Below are 23,144 nucleotides of genomic sequence, written 5' to 3' on the forward strand. Positions count from 1 at the left end.
TGACAGGAGGAGAGTTCATCTTCACTGAAGATGCATGATCGTAAACTCGTGATTTCAAATGATGCTGTGCTTTATGCATTTGCCCACTGTCATATTAATGTAATTTTCACTGTGTGATGTATGTACAGTAAAATCAGTGTTACCTTGGCTTTATTTGAAAAAATATGATTCCCAATGCACACAAACTTCCCAGAATACTGAGTGCCCTGTTGTTTACAGTGTTTACTTCCTTTTTAATTATATTTTTATTAAATATTTATTTGTTTGTGAAAAATACTTTGTCATCTAAAGTATAACTGTTTATTTTACACATTTATTTTTTAATTCATTTTCAAATGATTTCAAATTTCTTGAATATTAATTAAAATAAAATTATATCGGCTTTATATTGGCCATCGGCCACCCTGCTTTCCAAGATATCGGCATCGGCTGTCAAAAAACACATCGGTCGACCACTAAGCATGACATATCCTTGTGTATGATAAACTACTGTCATCTGTTTCAGGTCAAGTTTATAACTTCACTGACATATTGCTTTTTGGGATCAGATTTCATAACTGTACATTAGAGGCCATACTAGCTGCCGTTTGATTCAATATCTTCCCTCCTCTGTTGTCCTTGTGATTGTAAATCTGTTGACAAAGCAGTCTCTGTGTCCCCCGGTTTCACCTCCGAATGGTCCAGATCATTTTTATCCCCTTCTCCCGGTCCTCACGCTGCAACCTTCGGCTCAGAAACACTTCAGTTTCTCTCTGGTGAACTGTGTAATAAGCTCATCGCTACTGCTCGCCCCTCCCCCTCCAGTCTGCTTACCTCTCCTCTCTCTCTCTCTCTCTCTCTCTCTCTCTTTGCGCCGCGCACCGCGTCTTGTTTGGATAGTTGAGTAGGAGAGCGTCCGAACCTGCTCTCCTCTCCTCTGAGTCATGGCAGCGGTTCCTCTGCAGCAGGTGGAAGCACAGCAGCGCTAATGGATTGCACAGAGTCCTTCGTGTTGTGACACAAGACCCTGCGCACTCTGCTGCCCTTTAACCCTCCTCCTGCACCTCCTCCTCCCACCACCCCCTGGTCACGGCAGGCAGCATGGCTTCTCCAGAACAAGGGCTAGCTGGATGAAGGCATCATGTTGCCGCTTCTGCTCCCCCTGCCACGGACAGAGCCGAGAGATGAGGGTACACGTCAAAAGCAGGCAGCGGCCAGCGCTCATGGAAGCAATTGGCCGGCACTTCAATCTCTGATGGATTGAAGTGCCCGGACACAGAGAGAATGTCTCCCAGCATCAAAAACTTGGATTGCTTTTCGCCAATGTTGTGCCACTGTAAAGTAGCATGCACCAACAGCACCATCTCACTTATGTTTGGATGCAAGGTAGGGCTTGTTTTGAATTCTGACCAAAATTGATCCGAAAGATGCATTACTTGACAGTTGCTTAAACGGTCCTTGGACTCTAATTGTTGGACTCCTTGGACTTTAGCTTCTAATCGTCCTCACACTTAGGATAATTTTGTTGATGACCCCTTTAGTGTCATCTATTTATTTAATCAGTCTAAATAAGCTCTTTTTGCACTACAAATCATTATATCTGCACTGTTGTTTACTTCACTGGTTTGCACTCTATCTGGCGTGTGCTGCTTTATATATATTTTTTTATTTTTATTTTTTATATATTTTTTTACATTTTACCTTATTTGTATATTTGTATAGTTGTATTTTATATTTAATCTGTATATCTGTATTTATGTTCTACTGTTAGTGTTATCTGTATGCACCAAGGGTCTGAGAGTAACGCAATTTCAATTCTCTGTGTGTATGTGCTGTACATGTGGAAGAATTGACAATAAAGCAGACTTGACTTGACTTGACTTGACTAGTGGGTTAAGATCTGAACATATGCTCCAGGTTACACCCTTATGGCAATGATCCATTCCTTTGGATGTGATCCTAATATTCATGTGTGGTTTAGGTCGAAAGTCTTACGTAGTTTCCATTTGTCCAGTTTTAGTCTTACAAAATGAAAGGCTCAGCGAGAGCTCTGACACTGGAAGGGTGATATTCTCAAACCAAGATTTCAATTCAATGCTCTTCAAATTTCTGACTGTACCTAGCTACCTTCCACCACTGTTGTGCACAAACCTCATGTGTCTAGGAAAGAAATCCTGAGGGACTTCTGGTCTTCTGTTTGCTGAAACAAACTGATTTCAGCTCGAAGCCAAATGAATGCAGCCCAATCAAAGTTTTCATTCCTGATAAAGACTAAAGCTCAGGCCCAGGATTCCTTTCGGTCCATTTTCTGCTCATCTAGTTCAGAGCGGGATGGCAAGATCTTTTAGTTACATAACTGCCTGGTCCTCTGGGTGTCTTAGCTTGCGTCCCAATTATATCTACTATTTGTGAATAGGATGCAGGGAAAAAGGTTATTTTTCGTTATTTCATGACTGAATGGTTGGTCATCGTTCTCTGTGTCTCAGAGCATTGAAACTTTCGGCTTGTCACTTTGTGCCTGCACAGACTGATCAGTTCTAAAAAGCTTTCTGTCATTATAGCTGAACCTTCTTTTCTGCTAAGCGTGAGATCAGAGGGCTCGGAGAAGCCCTTGTTAACTTCTAGTGACCGTCAATCCCTGGTAGTGTAGAGCAAGCACAGAGTTGACTCCTTGCCATTTGTGCTTTGTTGAAACATAACAATGTGCATGTTGAGTAGCCACTTCAATTGTTTATATGTGAAAGTTAACATGTTGATGTGTGAGTTTCATTTTGATTGTCTAACTGTCTAAATTATACAATACAATACAATACAAATTTATTTCTATAGCACATTTAAAACAACTGCCGTTAACCAAAGTGCTTTTCAGCATCATTACATACCATCACACAAACAAAAATTAAAATTAAAAATTAAATCCTGATCAATTTTATAAGCTATACTAAAAAGATATGATTTCAATCTAGACTTAAAAGCATCCACAGATGGGGAAGATTTAATGTGCATTAGAAGAGGTTTCCATAATCGTGGGGCAGCCACTGAGAAAGCCCTATCACCATTTTTAATATAGTTTTAGGAACATGAATAATCATCTGACTTGAGGATCTCATATCTCTTATATTTTGATAAGGAATCAAAAGGTCAACAATATATTTTGGGGCAATACCATGCATCGCTTTGGAAACCATCAATAGATCCTTAAAATCAATTCTAAATTTTACAGGCAACCAGTGTAAAGAAACCAGAACTGGGGTAATTCTCTCCCTTCTCTTTGTGCGAGTCAAAAGTCTAGCAGCAGAATTTTGAAGAGGGTCCAACAATACGACACACTCAGTCTTATTAGTATTAAGATGAAGTAAATTGCTTGCCAACCAGGCTCTAATCTCACCTAAACACTGAACAAGTCCATCAAAGGAATGAGAGCCATTTGGATCTATTTGAATATATAACTGGGTGTCATCTGCATATACTGTAGATGATACATAATATTATATTTACGAAAAATTAAGCCCAAGGGGCCCATATATAATGAAAATAAAATAGGCCCAAGTATAGACCTCTGTGGCACACCACTGTCCAATTTAGCCGATGAAGAACACAAATCTCCAAGGCAAACCGAGAATGATCTATCTTTTAAATATGATTTAAACCAATATAGGACAGTACCCCTAATACCAACATCTTCCAAACGCTGCAATAAAATACCATGATCAACGGTATCAAATGCAGCTGTGAGATCGAGTAAAATAAGGATAACTACCTTTCCAGAATCAACTGTCAATAAAATATCATTTAAAAACCTTAAGAAGGGCAGATTTTGTACTATGGAGAGACCTAAAACCCGACTGGAACATATCTATAACAGCATTCGTATCTAAATATGAAGCAAGTTGAGATAGAACCACCTTCTCCAACACCTTCGATAGGAAAGGTAGTTTTGATATAGGTCTATAATTACTTAAAACCGTACAATCTAAATTTTGTTTCTTAAGAAGTGGCTGGACTACTGCATGTTTAAAACAAGCAGAACCATTTCGACTGATTAAACTACTATTAAAAAAAGACTGAATAATATTACCTAAAAGATCAAACAAATTTAACAACAACCGAGGAGGAAGAGGATCAGGTGGATGTGCAGCAGGTCTAGTGTGCATTAATATATGCTCCAACTGAGATAGAGAAATAGGTTCAAAATTACTAAATGAACTCTGATGATTTAACTCCGAGCTGTGACTGAAGATTATCAACTTTATTTACAAGGGATTGCAAGAAATCATCACACATTTTTTGAGTAGCTTCTAGAGAATTAGTAGGAGCAGGAAAAAATCACTTTATTAATAGTGTTAAATAAAATATTTGGCTTCTTTGAGTTCTTATTAATTATGTTTGAAAAATATTTAGCTTTTGCAACCGTCACAGTAGACTGAAAATTTGCCAAAGCTTCTCTTAAGATTTCAAACGATACTTGCTGCCTATCCTCCTTCCATTTTCGCTTAGCCTTTCTGCAAATTTGCCTTGAAGTACGGCTTTCACTATTCATCCATGGCTGTGATTGTTTTTTAGATTCTCTGTACTTTAAGGGTGAAATTTCATCTAAAATTTCTGTACAAATAGAATTAAAAGAATTAAAATACCCATCCACACTAAGGTCAGAAGAGGAAAGAGGAAACTCGAAGTCATGATAGAATGATGAAGCTAAAAAGGCCTCAGAAAAATTTTCAACAGTAAAAGTATTGATGAGGTGAGTGAAATGGCCAGGCTTATTGCTTACCGCAAAGGAAATGCAACATCAAAACAAACAAACAAATGATCAGACTAACAAACATCATCTACCACAACATTAGTAATAGAGAGACCCAGAGACAATACAAGATCAAGGGTATGGCCAGCTCTATGAGTAGATCCTGACACAAACTAAGTAAAATTAAAAGAATCAATCAGCTGCAAAAAATCACTAGCCAATGGCCTAGAAGGACAGCACATATATATTACACATGTATATTAAAATCACCAAGTATAAAAAAAATGATCACAAGTAGGAACTGTGACAGACAAAAACTTATAAATAAGTGCACATAGCAATGAAGAAACAGAATCAACCCTAAATAATTGCATTTCAAAGCTAGTATACTTCTTGGGCGGCAGTTGACTACATTTAAAATGATTTTTGCAGTACACTGTTGCAATACCTCCACCTCTCCCAGAGGTTCTAGGCGAGTTCAAAAATAAATAATTGAAAGGACAAAGATCAGACAAAGGACTTAAGTCCAAAGAATCAAGCCAAGTTTAATTCACAAAAATGAAGTCCAAATTATTTGATGAGCAATAATCATTTAAAATTAAAGTCTTGTTCACCAAGGACCTCGCATTTATTAATGCCATCTTGACAGAGATGTGTTATCAACTTGTAAAGAATTCATACACTTATCTCCTTTCAATGATCGAAGATTACTGAAATGAACTCCTCTGTTCCGATGATGCGAAAGAAGTTGGACTCGCCGATAAGCAGGAAGCATCCCGTTAGGCTCAACGGGTACCAGCCATGAATGTCTTAATTCCACGGGGATAAAGTAGTCCACATGCGGCACCAAACAATTCCTTTGGGTGGCCCAAAATCTTTTTATATTTAATCAGAAGTCCTCCTCGTTTTCCACATTTCTTGCGACCTCTCTTCCTTTGCTGGGAACACCATTGCCGACGCAGCTCCACAGGAACCCAAAGTAAAACCAGAGGATGAGTGAAACCACGATTACCAGAGTCCCGGGATCCCAACGCCAACATAGACGTCCGAATGCTTATAAGAGATTGACGATCGTAACGCAACATGGTTTTACCACTTGGCAAAGAGCCACATAACGCACCATAGTTGGAACAGGTACAAAAAACACATAAACAAACAAAAAAATTCCAATGCCGACAAACACGCTGGCGCCATCTTGACTTCTTTATAATATTCAGTACAATAATGATGCTTAGCTAAGCTAAAGGGTCTTTAAAATGCCTCATTGGCTGAATGTTGTATGTTTAGGTTTTGCATCTTGCTGCTGTTTTACGGGATAGGGAATTGCTCAATAATGAACAAGTAAAACTACACGAACGCAAAGCATTTCAAGACTTAACTCACTTTACAATACGATTCAATGCATTAATTATGATGAACTAATAATGAACAACACTTGTATCTGTTAATTTCTGCATGTATGAATTAATTTTTAGCATGTCAAGTTATATAAATTAATGTTTAATGTATTATATATTCACACACATTAATTAACGAGCAACAGGTTTTATAAATTATGCTAGATTAATAAATGCAGTAGTAAATTGTTGTTCATTGTTAACTCATAATACATAATGCAATAACTGTTATCAAATTGAATTTTAGTATTGTAAAGTGTTACTGATTGAGTTTTTTAAATGTTTTTAAAAGACGCTCTAGATCTAGACATTTATTTGATCAAAAATACAGTAAAAATAGTAATGTCGTGAAATATTACAATTTAAAATAACTAAAATATATAATAAAGTTTAACTTTTTCCTGTGATTGTAAAGCTATCAGCAGCCATTATTCCAGTCTTCATTTATCATTATCAATGTTGAAACAGTTGTGCTGCTTAATATTTTTGTGGAAACCAGATACATTCAGGATTCTTTGAATGGAAAGTTTAAAAGAACAGCATTTATTTGAAATAAATTTTTCTGTAAAAATGTAAACACCTTTACGGTCACTTTTGATACATTTAATGCTTCCTTGCTGAATAAAAGTATTAATTTCTTCAAAAATGTTTTGAGTGGTAGTGTATAACCAAATTCGTTGCTCTTTAATGTCAGTGTATAATAATTATGTAATTGCAAGAGTAAATTGGTTTAGTGACAAAAAATAAACACCTGTTCAGGCGTATAGTTATACCTCAACAATTCCTGATCAGAATTAGTATAATATCTTAAGCACAAGGCTTGAATTTAAATTTAAGCTAGCAACATCTATTTTGAAAATTGCAGTAGCTTGCTGGTATCTGGTGGGTTCGAATAGTGCTGAGGAGATAAAAATTAGAGTAGGTTTGTGGGAATGGGACTGAAGATTGTTTAAATAATACAGAACCCCTGTCCATGCTGTCATCCAGCTGTATAGATGCCTGACTGAAGTCAGCAATGTGACTGAAGCCTGTTGGATACACAACCCACATTGATAATTAAAGCTCAAATGCATCCTTCCTCAGATGCTCCTTTGCTTTGCCTGGATCCTGTGCATTTGTCGGATGAAGTTCCTGAGCTAAGCTGTCGCATTGATTTAATCCTGCTGAGATGTGGTTGCCACACAGAAAGTGGGAATTGTGTGATATGCTTTTTTCATTTGTGATGTGAAAGTTTGCTGTTTTAAGAATTTAAGACTTTTGTAATCAATTTTGTTCTAATGAGTATGTGTATCACCTGTTGATTTGAGTATTTCATTGTTGACCTTTCAGTTTTCTTAGCTGACATCTTGTCCTAGGTTATGTGAACTTCTAAGCTTGTATGTCCCTTAAAATGGAACATTTCAGCACAGATTGTTTTATGAACCTCTCACAATGTAATGTTTGCTAAGAGCTACGAGTTATTAAACAATAACTCAGTTGAAAACTGTTTGACCTGGCAGCAAGCCTGAAACCTGAGAAGTGCTTGATGGCATTGTTTTCTCATTTCACATGCAATTGACATGGGAGAAGTGCTTTGACACTTGAATTCTGGTATGTTTTTTAAAACTTTACTAACAATATAATTGGTCCTCAGAGAAAAAAATCTATATTAAAAATGTATGATGTAATTAATTTAAATTCAAGCTCACTTCTCACTTCAGTTGATGCTTGACTAAACTGTTTGGATTATTATTCTATTTTCCTGTTGCCAAGTGATATGATTTTCTGTTGAAGTATATTATTAAAATAGGTCTTATCCTTTTAGTTGAAGATGTTTTCTCTAAAATCCCATGGGAAAAAACCTAGTTGGCTAGTCAGTTGATTTTATGATTTATTTGACTTCTCTTCGTTTTCAGTGTTTCAGCATTTGTAGTGTGATCAGGGAAATTTACTGTATAGAACGTCACTCATTCAGTCATTTCCTAAGAAGTATAGCTTACCCAAAAATGAAAATATGCTGAGAATTTATTCACCCTCAGGCCAAGATGTAGGTCAGTTTAGCATTGAGAAATTTTGCATTACAGCACTTGCTCACCAATGGATCCTCTGCAGTGAATGGGTGCCTTGAGAATGAGAGTCCAAACACCTAATAAAAGCATCACAATAAATTCACTAGTAATTCACATGACTCCAGTCCATCAATGAATGTTTTGTGAAATGAAAAGCTGCAAAAAGTTGTTGGTAAGAAACAAATGCATCAAGGTGTTTTAACTTTAAACTGTTGCTTCTTGCCAAAATATGAGTCCATAATAACACTTCCTCCAGTGGAAAAAGTCCATCCCCCTGTTGTCCTCTCACATCAGAATTCAGAATTCAATCAGAATTCACGTATGTGACCCTGGACCACAAAAGCAAGAAATTTAGATTCATACATCTGAAAGCTGAATAAATAAGCTTTCCATTGATGTGTGGTTTGTTAGAACTGTTTTGGACTGTTTCGCTTGTAAATGATGCTTGATCTGTGCATATTTCTCTCCTGATTCAGACAAGACAGCTTTTTACAAGAGAAAGCAGTATTATGGATTTTTTTTAGCCAAAATCAACTATTTGGTTATGGTTTGGTATTACTTATGGATTATTGTGATATTTTTTTGAGCCGTATGAACTCTCATTCTGACGGCACCCATTCACTGCAGAGGATCCATATACAAAGCTTTGGAGCAGCTACAGGTCATCAGATATATTTTTGTTCATTTCCGTGCTTGTTGGCAGCTACAGAGGTTGGTAGACCTGATGTAAAGGTCAGCAGATGGATGTCTGATATCATACCAATTCCTTCTCTCTCAGGGATGTAGATTGTAAAGGAAGCGTGTTTGGTATGCTGCGGACAGCTTGTCTTCTCCTGGCCTGTGGAGCTGTTTATTAGGTTTAGTGTCATCCCCATTCCTCTCACTTTTCCCACCTGCCGTTTTTGTCATCAGCCGCTAATATGTCCTTAAATAGAAACCGCTGTGAAGATTAAAATGGCAAACTGTATGTAATTACAGTACGCTTTTCTTAACAGATGTCACTTACTATTGAACTAAAATGTGACTATGATCCAGTGATGAAACCATTAGAAAATGAAGTAAAATACATGATTAATCATCTCTGTGACATTTTTTGGTTAGCGAGAGTTTTTTTTTGGTACTAGAGAAAATTCTTCATAAACGTTATCAGTCACGTCTTGTCAACATACTGTTTTGTGAAATTTGTACTTGCCTTTTGTAGAATAAAATAGCTTTTCTAGGTTGATATGACTGTAACATTTGTTGTTTTATGTATTTATTCAGGTGTAAAACTTTAAAAAACTTTAAATTTGTATCACAAAATTAATGTTAATGAATCTTTACTGGTTAACACATTTCTATCATTACATGGTATACAGTGTTGGGCAAGTTACTTCCAATATGTAATACATTAAATATTACTAGTTACTGACTTTTGAAAGTAATTAGTTACATTACAATATTACTGTCTCTGAATTGTAATGCGTTACACTACTTTTGAGTTACTTTTGAGTTACTTTCACCAAAATATCCACAGAAGTCTTATAAAATGCCAAAATGTTCTTTATTGCTGCTCATTCTACATCCAGTGGAGGGTAATATGGTAGGTCTATAAAGCATAAAATTATAAAATCATATTTAGATACCGGTATGTAGGTACATTAATGTTACGTTGTAGTTTAGATTAAACACAGATAAGCACAAACTGTATTATTACATACATAATAACACCGGTAAATAAAGCGAAATGTTATAATGTACAAACAATAAACACATTACCTAGCCTATAGGCTATTTTGAACGGTTTCAGAAGAAAACAAGAATGAAAATGTATAAGTTGCTAAACAGGCCAAAACTAATTTAATGCGAAACTGAAAGCAAACGGCGTTCTCGCGCAGCCCACCTCTCTCATTCGGCATTTAATCCATTAAATGTGTCCATATTTGCGATGTATTTGAATGCTAAACTATTATTTATGATGTAAACCAGGCTTACTTGCGCTTAAAAAACATCCTCGTCACATGAGCAAACGTGTGTTTGGCCCGAGCTCAGGCGGAATGGCACGGATTGTACGCAGTACGCACTATTAACCAGTGTATCTATATGTTTGGTTGACTGTATTTTATTCTGATAATGAACAGGCTGCAACGTTTGCAATGCTGGAGATGTGTGTGCGTGAGGCGCCGGTGCGATCGAACAGCGGAAACAAACAACAAAAAAAGTCATTTTTGGTCATACAGATAATTCGAAACTGCAGTGTGTTTACTTTTATTTCTGTCATCTCGGTTTCCTTTCCGTGGTCTTTCGTAGAGTGCCGCGTCACAAAAATAGCCTACCAAACTCGGCATATCTCTGTCTTTTCCTTTCGTTTTGTTAATCTGTTAATTAGGTTATTTAAGTCAAATATTTCGCATATTCATTATAATACTATGATTTAATAAAAACAAATGTTGTTATTTTTAGTTAAACTTAATTTTGCTTGTCTGTGCTGCGCTGCGCTTGTCCGCCGTATTTTTTCTCTTCTCCGACCCCGCAGCTCTCTCCGATAGCTTGGTGTTAGTGGCACCAGTCCAGGTGTCCAGGTTTTACTCGTGCTATTTCTCCATGTTGAGAGTTTGTTGTCGCATATATTGCACCTGACTATGCATTCTTATCCTTTTCACCGATGAACTGAAAAAAACAGGAGTGTGTCCATCTCACAAATGTAGAATCCGTCTCTGCAGTCATCTCAACCATCTAATTCCAGCAACAGGAAACAGACAAACTATTTTACCCGCAGAATTTTTTCTCCTATGCTGTTTTGCGGTGTTGGTAAATTCACCAATTAATTTTGATTTAAAATATGTTGTTGAAACTTGCGTTACTGAGATTGTAACGAGTAATAATATTACCCAAATTGTATTAGTAATGCGTTATATTACTGCGTTACAGCAAAAAGTAATATGCTACTGTAATATTATTACTTTTGTAATGCGTTACTCCCAACACTGATGGTATATAATGACATATAGGACTAATAAGCTGTTAATTCCTAAAATGGAAATAATTGCTGTTTAGTGCAGATATTTACTGTACAAGATGCAGTCTGATGTTTTCTTCTGAAGATCTGCATTGGGCAGTATGATCCTTTTACATATTGACTTATATAACGGAGCACTTTACATTTTAGTCAGTTAACCGTGAAGCTCCTTTTGTGAGCAGCAGTTCCACATGCTCTCACATGAGCATCATTCATTAGCAATTAGTTACGTAAGGCATGTTAGAATTGATCACCCCTTACGTCTTTGTTGATAAGCCATTAGAGCAGCAGAGGGAATCCTACTGAAGTGTGTAAAACGTCTTACAATGCGGTTGCCCCGAGTGCATATGATGTAACGAGGGCATGGATGAGGAAAGAAGGGAAGGAAGGATGCGAAGGAAGACCAGGGAAAGAACTAACTCCACTTTTGTCCGGAATTCTTTTTACTCCAGTCACACAAGAGTTTAAGCATGGAAAATTACACCACAACAAATATGAGCAACAGGATATGATGTCACACTCCAGGGTGTCTCGTTTTGTATAATCCAGTGGTTCTTAAACAAGTTACACCTATAACAATGTGTTAGTTTTTTTTTCTGTAAGTGCAAGCTTAAAGGAATAGTTTATCCCAGAATGAATGCTGTCATCATTTACTCCCTGTCATGTTGTTCCAAAACACGTATGCATTTCTTTCTTCTGAAAAACCCAATCAAACAAAAAACTAAAATTATAAGTTTTTTTTTTTTTTCATAAAATGAAAGTTCAATGTTGTTGGAAGGACCCTATGTGATCAGCTTCTAAAAAGAAAAAAAAATATGCATCATAATATGTAAAATTTACAATAACATTTAGAAAGGATTACAGTGTATTTGCCGTCCAATTGGAACACATAAAAGGGGATAGTTCACCCAAAAATGAAAATTCTGTCATTAATTACTCACCCTCATGTCGTTCTAAACCCGTAAGACCTCCGTTCATCTTCGGAACCCACATGAAGATATTTTGTATTAATTCTGAGAGCTCTCTGACCCTCCATAGACAGCAATGTAATTACCACGATCAAGGTCCAGAAACGTAGCAAGGAGATTGGTAAAATAATCCATGTGACATCAGCGGTTCAACCATAATATTACGAAGCTACGAGTATACTTTTTGTACGCAAAGAAAACAAAAATAACAACTTTATTCAACAATTCGTCTCCTCCGCCTCACCCTAGCGCCATTTTGGAGAGTATCCACTGAACGCAAACAGCGTATGCTATTCTGTGTCAGCCGCACCACACGGATATGTTGTTTTCATACAAATCAAAGTGTAAACGTATCCGCGTGACGCAGCTGACACAGAATAGCATACGCTGTTTGCGTTCAGCGGGTACTCTCCAAAATGGCGCTAGGGTGGGGAGACGAATTGTTGAATAAAGTCGTTATTTTTGTTTTCTTTGCGTACAAAGTATTCTCGTAGCTTTGTAAAATTATGGTTGAACCGCTGATATCACATAGATTATTTTACCGATCTCCTTGCTACGTTTCTGGACCTTGATCGTGGTAATTACATTGCTGTCTATGGAGGGTCAGAGAGCTCTAAGAATTAATCAAAAATATCTTAATTTGTGTTTCAAAGATGAACGGAGGTCTTACGGGTTTAGAACGACATGAGTGTGAGTAATTAATGACAGAATTTTCATTTTTGGGTGAACTAACCCTTTAATACTAATTTTGGGAGTAAGAGTTAATGTAGCCAATTTTCAAACCTCTTCTGCTGTCTAGAAGTATTTTAGTCTATATTATGGATACTAGGCTGTCATGCTCAAAAACGGAGTGCTGAATCCAGCATTTCTGGTTCAAAAGCTACTCTAAATTCATGTTAAGAAAATTGACTTTGGGGTGAAATAGAATCCTGCTTTTTATGTTGATTGAGTTACAATTAGAATATAAATACTCTAATCAGCACAGCTATGTTAATGAGGATGGTCAACACTTATTCCCATCTCAAAATCCTGAAGAAAGTATGTGAGCGATGCAACAATCTTAGGTGTAAACGAGTTAAATGAATCTTGTCAATAGATCAGAAATTAGAAGAAAAAAAAAACAGATAAAATGATAAAGCATTTAAATATCTTTTTTAATATTTTGTCATGAACTTATTGCGATAATTAGGCTGTCAATTGATTAAAAAGTAAATATAATTAATTACATGATATGCCACCTAGTTGCAAATTATAACTCATTGAAATATGTTTAAACAGCCTATCATTGACATGAAGTCAATCCATTTTACAATTGAATTTGCAATTCAGTGTCAAATTAGGGGCCATTCTCTCATTTTGCTGCTTTTTCTCTGCTTCCATTTAAAGTCTGTAAACCCCATGTCTTCACCCAGCATTTGCTTATGGCTGTTGTTCCCGTCTTGTCCAGGTTGAATCTTCACAGTAATGCAGAGCTTTCTCATAAAGGACCTACAGTTGGCTTCCTGCTAGTTAATTATAGTCATCTCAAGGGAGAGCTGCCAAGAAACAGACAGCCGTCTTCTTTTTTGATGTGTAACAAAAACAAAATTTGTGCTTGATCTGTTTGTTAGGGTTTATGCTTCCAATTTGAGCAGTAAAACCTGTCCTTGTTTGTTTTTAACCAATGCTTAATCATGAAAGACTTAAATGGTGTTTCCCAGCCTTTATTTATTTATTTTTATTTTTTTGTTGCATGTACCCACTAAAATTCCATTAAAAAGTTTCAGGGAAACAGTCATCAAGACCAAACCAGAAATGTATTGGTGTTTAACTCTATTATTTATATGAAAAATGACTTTTGAACGTACTTTGATATATAATAAAATAATGTTTCTTATCATTTAATTATAAATAGATAAATGTTTTTGCATGTTTATCAGTTCCAGCAATTCATTTTGAGGTATTTGGACAAGTTTATTTCAGGGAACATTTTGCAAGTGACCCATAGGACTTATTGTTGCTTTATTTGTATTGTCATCTGGTGTCTGAGTGTAACAAAATTCCGCCTGCTTCAGTTTGGGATGAGCAGTGGCAATGTGCTTTGAAAGTTTAATTTTAGGTTTTGCAGTGGGGACAGCTGGGAGGAGGGAGGGCCATGATGTTTCCTAGAGAGACAAGAGGCAGAAACTATTTTAATTCTGCTCACAGCACACTGTCTGTTTAGATGTCAGCTCTTTCTTCATCTCCCAGGTTGAAGCACAAGTCAAGAGTGGATGTGATGATCTCATGTCTCGTTCCTGTCTGCCCTGTGGATCGCAGCAGGAAAAGGGCAGACAGAGGGAGAGGAAGTACAGTACACTGTGCTTATTGGGATGGCATAAGAAGTTGTGATCAAATATGCACTTTATTTTGAATTAATTTTACAACAGCCCTGCTGGAAAATATAGCTTAAGCTATTTTGGAACATCAAAGCTAGTTTGTTGCTGGTCTAAAATGGTCTGTCAGCTTTGACCAGCTTGGACCAATATAGAAACCAGCATCAATGTTTCAGAAACTTTCAGATTAAAAGGATTATTCACCCCAAAAACAATATTCTGTAATCCTTTACTCACCCCTATGCTATTTCATGCTTGTATGATTGTACATGAAAAATGTTTTCGCTGTTTTTATTGTTTTTGTTTGAAACAAAAGTTCCAAAAAGGACATAAAGGTAGTTTAATAGTAATCCATACAACTCCATTGGTTTAATCAAAGTCATATGAAGTAATACAGTAATTTTGTTTGATGAGCAGAGCATTTTGGAATGGCATCAGTGTGAATAATTGATGACAGAATTTTAATTTTAGTGATCTACACTAGAGGTCGACCGATAGTGGATTTTGCCGATACCGATAGCTAGGCTGGACCACACTGGCCGATACCGATTAATTAACCGATAGTTTTAAAATTGATACTGAACAAAAACTAAAATAGTGCTTTATTAACAAAAACAGTACTGAACCATACTAGTAGTAGTAGTAAAAAAATAAAAAATAATAGTAAATGTTGAAATTAACACACTCTAACAAGGAACAATACTTACACAGCTTTAATTAATCTTGATGCTACAAATGGACTCTTATTTTAAAGTGTTACCATTTCATTTCAACTGTCATGCTTAAAGATGCACATCTTTAAATATATACACAAGCCGATTAATCGGCAAAACCGATACATCGGTCGACCTCTAATCTACACCTTTATAATTGATTTGCCAGCAGGACGAGAAGTGAAATACATTAAAAAATACAATACCTTTAAAAAAAATTGGGGGCAGTCATTTTTTTTTTTGTGTGTTTGTTTGTTTCAAAGAAATTGATATTGATAGAAATTGAAGGTCACATTGATCAAAAGTCATATTTTACAAGTACGTTTCAAATACATGCTATTATTTTGAACTTTGTGTTCATCAAACAATTCCTTAAAATTTCCACAGAAAATAAGCAACACAACTATTTTAAACATTGATAATAATAAGAAATGTTTTTTGAGCACCAAATCAGCATATTAGAAGGATTTATAAAGGATCATCCGACACGTGACCCAGAAAAACTTTTAATTTTTTATCACAAGTACATTTAAAGAATCTTTTATAAAATTGTACTTAATCTTGTAATAATGTAATAATTGTAATAATTTTTCACAATATTACTGATTTTACAGAATTTTTTATTAATTTTGCAGCCTTGCTGAGTTTAAGAGATGGTTTCAAAACCATTTAAAATAAATCGTACCAACCCCAAACGTTTGAATGGTAGTGCACCACATATCATTTTATATTTGACAAACATGCTCGCACAGACACAGAAAAGCTGGTAAATATAATGCAAACCTCACTAGTGGTATAATTAGGTCAAATGCTTTCAAATGGGCCTGTGCTGTCTGGTAAATACAACAGTGTCTCAGTTTATAATTGAAACTGTTATTATTCTAAAACTGTAGAATTTATTTCATTATTGACACCTTTTTTGTCAAACAGAATGCTTGCCTTTTGTTTGAAGGGCCTCACATATTCAGCAACACCTGCTCAGCCGAGGTGAATGTGCCAGACTTCATAATCCCCTGATTACGCATTTATCATGCAAATGATGCTTAGTCCTGTGGAGTGAATATGGTTGTTTTGGCAGCTGTGGGAAGTGCAGCCATGATACGGAGCTCTCCTGAAGGTATTCAAGGTGAAGCATCTATAGTAAAGTGCTGTGTTTGCTGAGCTCTGGGCTTCGGTATGTTTTTTGCCAGATAAACAGACAAGAGCTGACAGCTTTACAGCCGCACAGTTAGACCTGAGACAGAAGGGGCACGAGGAGCAGGCGAGGGCCTCTTCCACTTTTTAAGGTCCTATACAGCATCCATCAAACTGCATTTCATTCTCAAGGTTCACCCTGCTAGGGCAGTGGCATTGTATTGTCGAGGACATCGCCTGTGTAAATCCTGTCTAGCATTCGTTTTTCACTGCTGTCAAGTTTTCCGAGACCTGTCCTCCTTGGTTGAATGGCTGTGTGAGTGATCCCTCTGCATTTGTTAGGTTTTACTGACGTTAGCTCAGTTTGGACGGACCAGCACAGAGCGAGAGAGCGTTGAGCCAGTCGAGCAGCTCATTATCCAGGCAAGCTGGCCCCACAGTGGCAGCGGCTGCACGCCTGAAGCCGAGTCACTGAAGCACTCAGCGGTGTAATAACATCTCCAGAACTGCTCCCCGTCTGTCCCTTTCTCTCCCAGCAGTGGCTCAGAGTTCAAACTCACCTTTCAATTTTACTGGCTTTGTGGCCCAGCTGAGAGTTCAGTTTCAACTTTTGAGTTGTTCGGAACAAGGCAAAGGACTCAGCAGACTTCTTAGGATTTTGACGTCCCATTTACCAAAGTATCAGTAGTAGTAGCAGAAGCAGACTTCTCCTCTGTCTGTTTAATATACGCCAGGGCTCAACAATCATTTTTTTTCATGCTGGGCTGGTTGAATCAATCGTTCAGTTTTTTTATTTTTACTGGTCCCACCAGAAAATAAGGTCAATTTTTATTTAAAAGAAAAAAAAAACTAATTTTATATGAATTAGAAATAAATAGAAAAAAATCTATTTATTAATGAATAAAATATTGTTATATCTATTACTTTTGAGTTTTTTTTATTTTTGTTTTGGACTTTTTACTGTTTTTAACCAGCTAGATATTATTATCTATTTATATAACAGTTCAGTTTATTATTTTTACTGGTCCCACCACAGAATAAGGTTAACATTATTTCTTAGGGGGAAAAAAAACTTTATATGGCTCAGAAAAACTATTAATTAATTATTAAAAATATTATTATATATGTTGTTTGGTTTGGTATTTGTGTAACATTCCAGTTTATTTATTTATTCACATTGGTCCCACCACAAAATAAGGTCAACTTTATTTTTTAGAAACAAACTTTATATGGCATTAAAAAAATCTATGAATTAATTACTAATTATATTATTTTTCATTTGTTTTGGTTACTAAAAATTAGGGATGCACCGATACCGATACTGAGCTCCTGTACTCGTACTCGTACTCGTTAAAATGCCCCGATACCAAATGCCGATACCACACAGCATGTGACCACACTGACCGTATTCAGACAATGAAACACCGACAACAGAACAACAGACAGCAGAATGGAGTTAAGGATGTCTACTACGAAGTATATGTATGCAATGAATATAACGTTAAACATTCAGTATTAACGCCTGTATAGCTGATGTGCGCGAGCTGATAAACAAAGCATGCTGAGTGGATTGAGCGCGCGGCGGCGCAGATGCGCAAGCTTGTCGAGTGAATACATCTTTCTCACAGACATCACTGGAAAGTTTGTAGTTCGGCCGGATATGTCAAAAACAAGTAAGTAAAACAATTCACAAGTTACTTAACGGTAGGGAGGGAGAGAGAGAGAGAGAGCGTGCGCTCTTCTGTTGTGTGATCTTTGATGTTCACTCACTTAGCATGCGCATCATTTGGATTAAAACTAAATCGTAAAAATAAGACCATTTATAGGGTGTGTCTGTGTGTGTGTGTATTTTACAGTATATATATATATATATATATATATATATAATTATTACTTTTTATTTTTACTGTTTTTAGTTTACAATTCCATGTAATTTGTTTCAGTGTCTTTATGCTTAACTTCAGACCATTGCATCAGTAGCAGCTTGTGATGTGCTTTTGATACAGAGGTCTGAAGTCATTTTAAATAAGTTGTATGGACCAATTTTTTTTGTGCTAAAATAGGGCATGGGATTCTACTGTGAATCTCCGTGTTGGCAAATCTATTCAGTCTTCCCCCATGCTTGGAGTTTGTCCCACTTTTTTGGGCATCTACCTTCCCTAAGAAACCTGCCCTCTTTTTCTTCCCTCTAGACTTGTGTTTGCATTTCCTAACCCATATCCCAGGAATGCCATAGAGGTGGGCATATGTATCAGGGTCAACAAGGCACCTGGACAAGATAGATGTCTATGGATAAAAGGCACTGCTGAATAATTTGCGTTTCCCGTTAAGAAAGTTACAGAACAATATTTCACATACAATCATGGCAGATTGGGGTCGACTGTGACGACTGTGCAGCGGGTAGGATCCGGGGGTGCCTGGCTCATTTAAAAAGTGTTTCCCATCTCAGGAGTGTGGTCTAGAGAGAAATGAAGTTGAAATAGTTTCACAGTTCTGTATCTGTCGTGTATTTAAACTTTGTGAGGTCTTGTTTTATTTTTCTTCAGATCATAAGTATTATACATTGCGGTTTGAATTTGAATGCCCAAGGCTCAGAATTAACCAGTGTTAAATATTATTTTTTATCAGATTAAAAAAAATTATTTGCCAGTGAGGTAAGAAAAATGTAATGCAAAGGAAACACTACTTTATTTTTCTCACCTCACCTGCAAATCTTTTTTTTAAATCTAAAAGCAAAAATACTTTATGATTGTAGAACATTTCATTTAAAAATGCATGATGTTTGGTAGTAATTTGAAAAAATTGCGAATTGGGTAAAATGTAACTCAAAGGGAAATCTAGATTTTTTTGTTGTATGTGTCTTTTGTTTTTTTTTAAAGAACTTTATAATTTATTATTATTATTGTTTTTTCTTTTTGCAGTGTAATCATTAAAACATGATCCTATATTCAACATTTCCTTATCTAACTGTGGTTTGAAGAGCTCTCTCTCTCACTGGGCGTACAACATCAAATCGTGTATGAAACATTCGTGTTTGGGCCAGTGTAGCTATAAGCAATGTGTTTAATATATTATTGTTATAACTGTACGCATTCTCTCTCTCTCTCTCTCTCTCTCTCTCTCTCTCTCTCTCTCTCTCGCTCTCTCTCTCTCTTTTTCTCCTTCTCAGAAATACAGATATCAGGATGAGGATACCACGTCGCCTCCAGAACACAGCTCTCCACACCTACAAGGGGATGTGCGTCCTCCTGAGCTGGTGCAGGTGTCGGAGAAGAGCATCTCCCAGATTGAGAATGTACACAGCTATGTTTCCCATTCACACATCTCTCCTATGAAGGTAAAATCTCCCAGCATTCCTCTGGCTCCATGACAGATTTCTGTGCTGCATGGCATCTATTCTGTGTCTCTGTGCACTCTGTAAACATGCTTAAATGTTGTGTGTGATAGAATCTCCATCAGTGTCATGTTTACACATGTGCACAAACATACCCACAAAATCAATTGCATTCACATGCACTAAATTAAAGACTCAGACTACAGCTAATGATTAGTTTGCTAATTGAATCCGTTTAGTTCAGATGAGAGTGCTGACGGATGTTTTCCGTGCAGAGCTCACAAACACAATCTATAATTAAATTTGTTGTATTATTTTCATTATTGATTAGTGATTTTAGCAATAAAATAAGCTCTGTTAGGGACACATGGTATAAAAAAGCAGATGCATTTATTGAAATGTATAGAACATTGTACCTTGGATGAATATTTCGGTTCAGTGTTTTGTAGGTTGTGAAGTAGTTCCTGCCACTGGAATGAGAGAAGAAATGTTTCTAGCCTAACGTTGGTTTGCTGGTTTCAAATGGTTTATGGGAAAGCTGGGAACCAGCTTAGAAATAAATAGAAAAAAATCTATTTATTAATGAATAAAATATTGTTATTTGTATTACTTTTTAGTTTTTTGCTTTTTGTTTGGGAATTTTTACAGCCCATCTGTATTTAACCAGCTAGATAATTTTATCTATTTATATAACAGTTCAGTTTATTATTTTTACTGGTCCCACCACAGAATAAGGTTAACATTATTTCTTAGGGGGAAAAAAAACTTTATATGGCTCAGAAAAACTATTAATTAATTATTAAAAATATTATTATATATGTTGTTTGGTTTGGTATTTGTGTAACATTCCAGTTTATTTATTTATTCACATTGGTCCCACCACAAAATAAGGTCAACTTTATTTTTTAGAAACAAACTTTTTTGTATTTAAAAAAATGTAGCTTTAGCTTTAGTTTTGCAGACTTGCCAAATCAAGTGAACACTAGCTTGTCCAAGTTGGAAGACCAGCTAGACCAGTTTAAACCATCTAGGATCAGCAAAAAAGCTTTGGCTGGTTTAGGCTGCTTTTTTCAGCCAGGTAGATTTTCAACTTTCACCTGTTGTGCTGTTTGGAGAATTTAAGCTTATAACAAAGTAATGTTATCTAGCTGCTTTGTTGTATAAAGTTCAACATAGAGTAGCATGTAATATATCATGTCCACTGCTGAGAAAACAGGTCAGTAGCAAGCAACCCTTGAAAAATAATAGCTCTGTTCTGTGCCTTGCTATCTACTTCCTACATAAGAAGCCAACTTCCTACATTAACCAAAATGAACCTCGTAAGGCATTGGTTTGAACATTTCTACTTGTACGCTTCAAACTTTCTACTGACGCATAACACCTAAATAGTGCTCATGAAGTGCATGTGAAAATAGACTCCCAGCTGATTCAAAGTGCAGTATGTGTTAGCACATGTTGCTAATGACAAAGTACTCTAAGCACAAAGCAAGCACACACAAATGGAAAATTTTAATTATATGTAACTACTATGTGTTCATATAAAGGCCTAAGACGTGACTGATAGTTCATCGCAGAAGCTTAATGCAAGTCGTGTGCTGAATGAGAAGATAGCAAGCGCAGACGCAAGAAAGATTTAGCAATATTATTTATTAAAAACTGGACTTCTACACAGTTAGCTTTGTTTATCTGGTCATCATTAATGCATTATAGCCAGTCCACAGAGACTGTTCTGCTGTACAGTGACTCAGTTTTCTGCAGCAGTCGGATGGAACTCTTAAAATATGGATGCACAGCGAAACATTTGTCAGCAAAAGATTATGTATAGCCTGATTATGTTTTTAGTACCTTACGTTAGCAGTCACACTAATTGTTTCAGCTGTGAATGGTTCTGTTTACTGGCCAAATGAGAAACCTTTCAGGGTCAGGGTATATTTAGCATTTTTTAAAAGAATTCTATCATGATTAGGCCTACACCAAATCTGCACATTGTTTCTTATTTTGTCTATTGATTACAGGACACAATCTGCAGAATTTTGCAGAATGGATTTAAGTATGGTAAATTGTGTTAAACTGCTCTGGAAATACTACAATCACATTGGTAAGACATTAAATAATATCACATAACGTTACAGTCTCCTAACCAGATGTGATGCAATAAAGCAATTAGCAATAAAAACTCTTCCATAACCTTTTTTTTTTTTGGCCAGCAAGGATATTTTGTTGATCATTTTGTTTCTATTTCTGTGGCAATTTTCAAAAAATCCAAAATCTCGCTCCTAACTGTTGAAAGGAAGCTGACATGATGTCCTGCGGTATGGGACATTTTATACTCATTTTGCAGCTTTTATGACCTTATCAATTCAGAGAATATATGTAATATTTATGATTTTAGAAATTAATTTGCCATAACGCTGGACCATTTAAAATATACTCATGAAGGCTTATATAAAAAGATTTATATAAATAGTGAAAAGAAAATAGAAAAAACTTGACAAATTAAAAAAATATAAATTGATAAACAATAAAATGATGAATTTGAACCTAAAATGGACACGTTATACGTCACTCACATTAAAGATCAAATATCTGTGGATTGTCTGCTCAGTGAATGATGTTGTGCAGTTTATATCCAGTATGATGAGGCAAATTGCTTCGTTGTCACTTGTCTCATGATGTCTGGTTAGGACACTGTGTTATGAATGACAGGCATTGAAATGTTGTTTTAATGGAGCTTTTTGTGCATTTCCAACAGTGCAGGCCTATTAATGACCTAGTGTTCTCATTTGTTGACGTCTTGAACAGCTCTACCACCAAACTACTATTAATCTTCATCATTTGTAAAAGCCCAGGTGTACATTGCAGTTTTAAAACCCGTAATTCTTAGCACACAGAGAGTAGTGCTGATGTTTGAGAGGCTGTGCTGGGCTCAGATCAGTGGAGCTCCCCGCATGCCGACAGAGCAGTGCCTGACAAGCCCTGCCTGTCACCTCCTATCAGCCTCAGCTGCGCAGAGCACGAGCTAGTGCTCTCTGTCCCCGCACACACACAAAAACACACTCGTTCTGTCATCACTATTAGCCTGCATTCCTCCTAAATCAGTCCATGTGCTCTAGGCTGATGGTGCTTTCTGGCTGCTGGCCCAGCTGACGCACGCCCTCTCTTAACTCTTCCTCATAACAATATGAGCTCTGAGAATGCGTGCATCGCGCTACAAACACACATCTTTGCAATTAGTTGTATTTTCTTTTTTAAAATAAATCATGTTACCAAAACAGACTTGGTTAGTTCGATGACAGTTCTGATTGTGATTAAGATGACGATTCAAAACAATTTCCTTCAAATCAGACTGGCGATGTGAAGCTCAGTAGCCTTACGCCACCTTGTGACCGTTGTTTGTAATGAAAGGCTCATTAGACGTTTAAAGGGGTCATATGATGTGATTTCAATTTTTCCTTTCTCTTTGGAGTGTTACAAGCTC

At 36.4% G+C, this 23,144-nt stretch overlaps 1 protein-coding gene across 1 annotated transcript in view; it reads left to right on the forward strand.

Moving 5' to 3' along the window:
- LOC107692362 (disks large homolog 1-like) overlaps positions 1 to 23,144 on the forward strand; it is a 152,881-nt gene that overhangs the window by 42,034 nt on the left and 87,703 nt on the right. The window contains 1 exon segment of the mRNA XM_016491361.1: positions 19,502 to 19,669. Within this exon segment, the coding sequence (XP_016346847.1) occupies positions 19,502 to 19,669 (168 nt within the window).

This window comes from Sinocyclocheilus anshuiensis, unplaced genomic scaffold (genome assembly GCF_001515605.1).
Source record: "Sinocyclocheilus anshuiensis isolate Anshui unplaced genomic scaffold, SAMN03320099.WGS_v1.1 scaffold70, whole genome shotgun sequence".
In the NCBI taxonomy this organism is placed as follows: Eukaryota; Metazoa; Chordata; class Actinopteri; order Cypriniformes; family Cyprinidae; genus Sinocyclocheilus; species Sinocyclocheilus anshuiensis.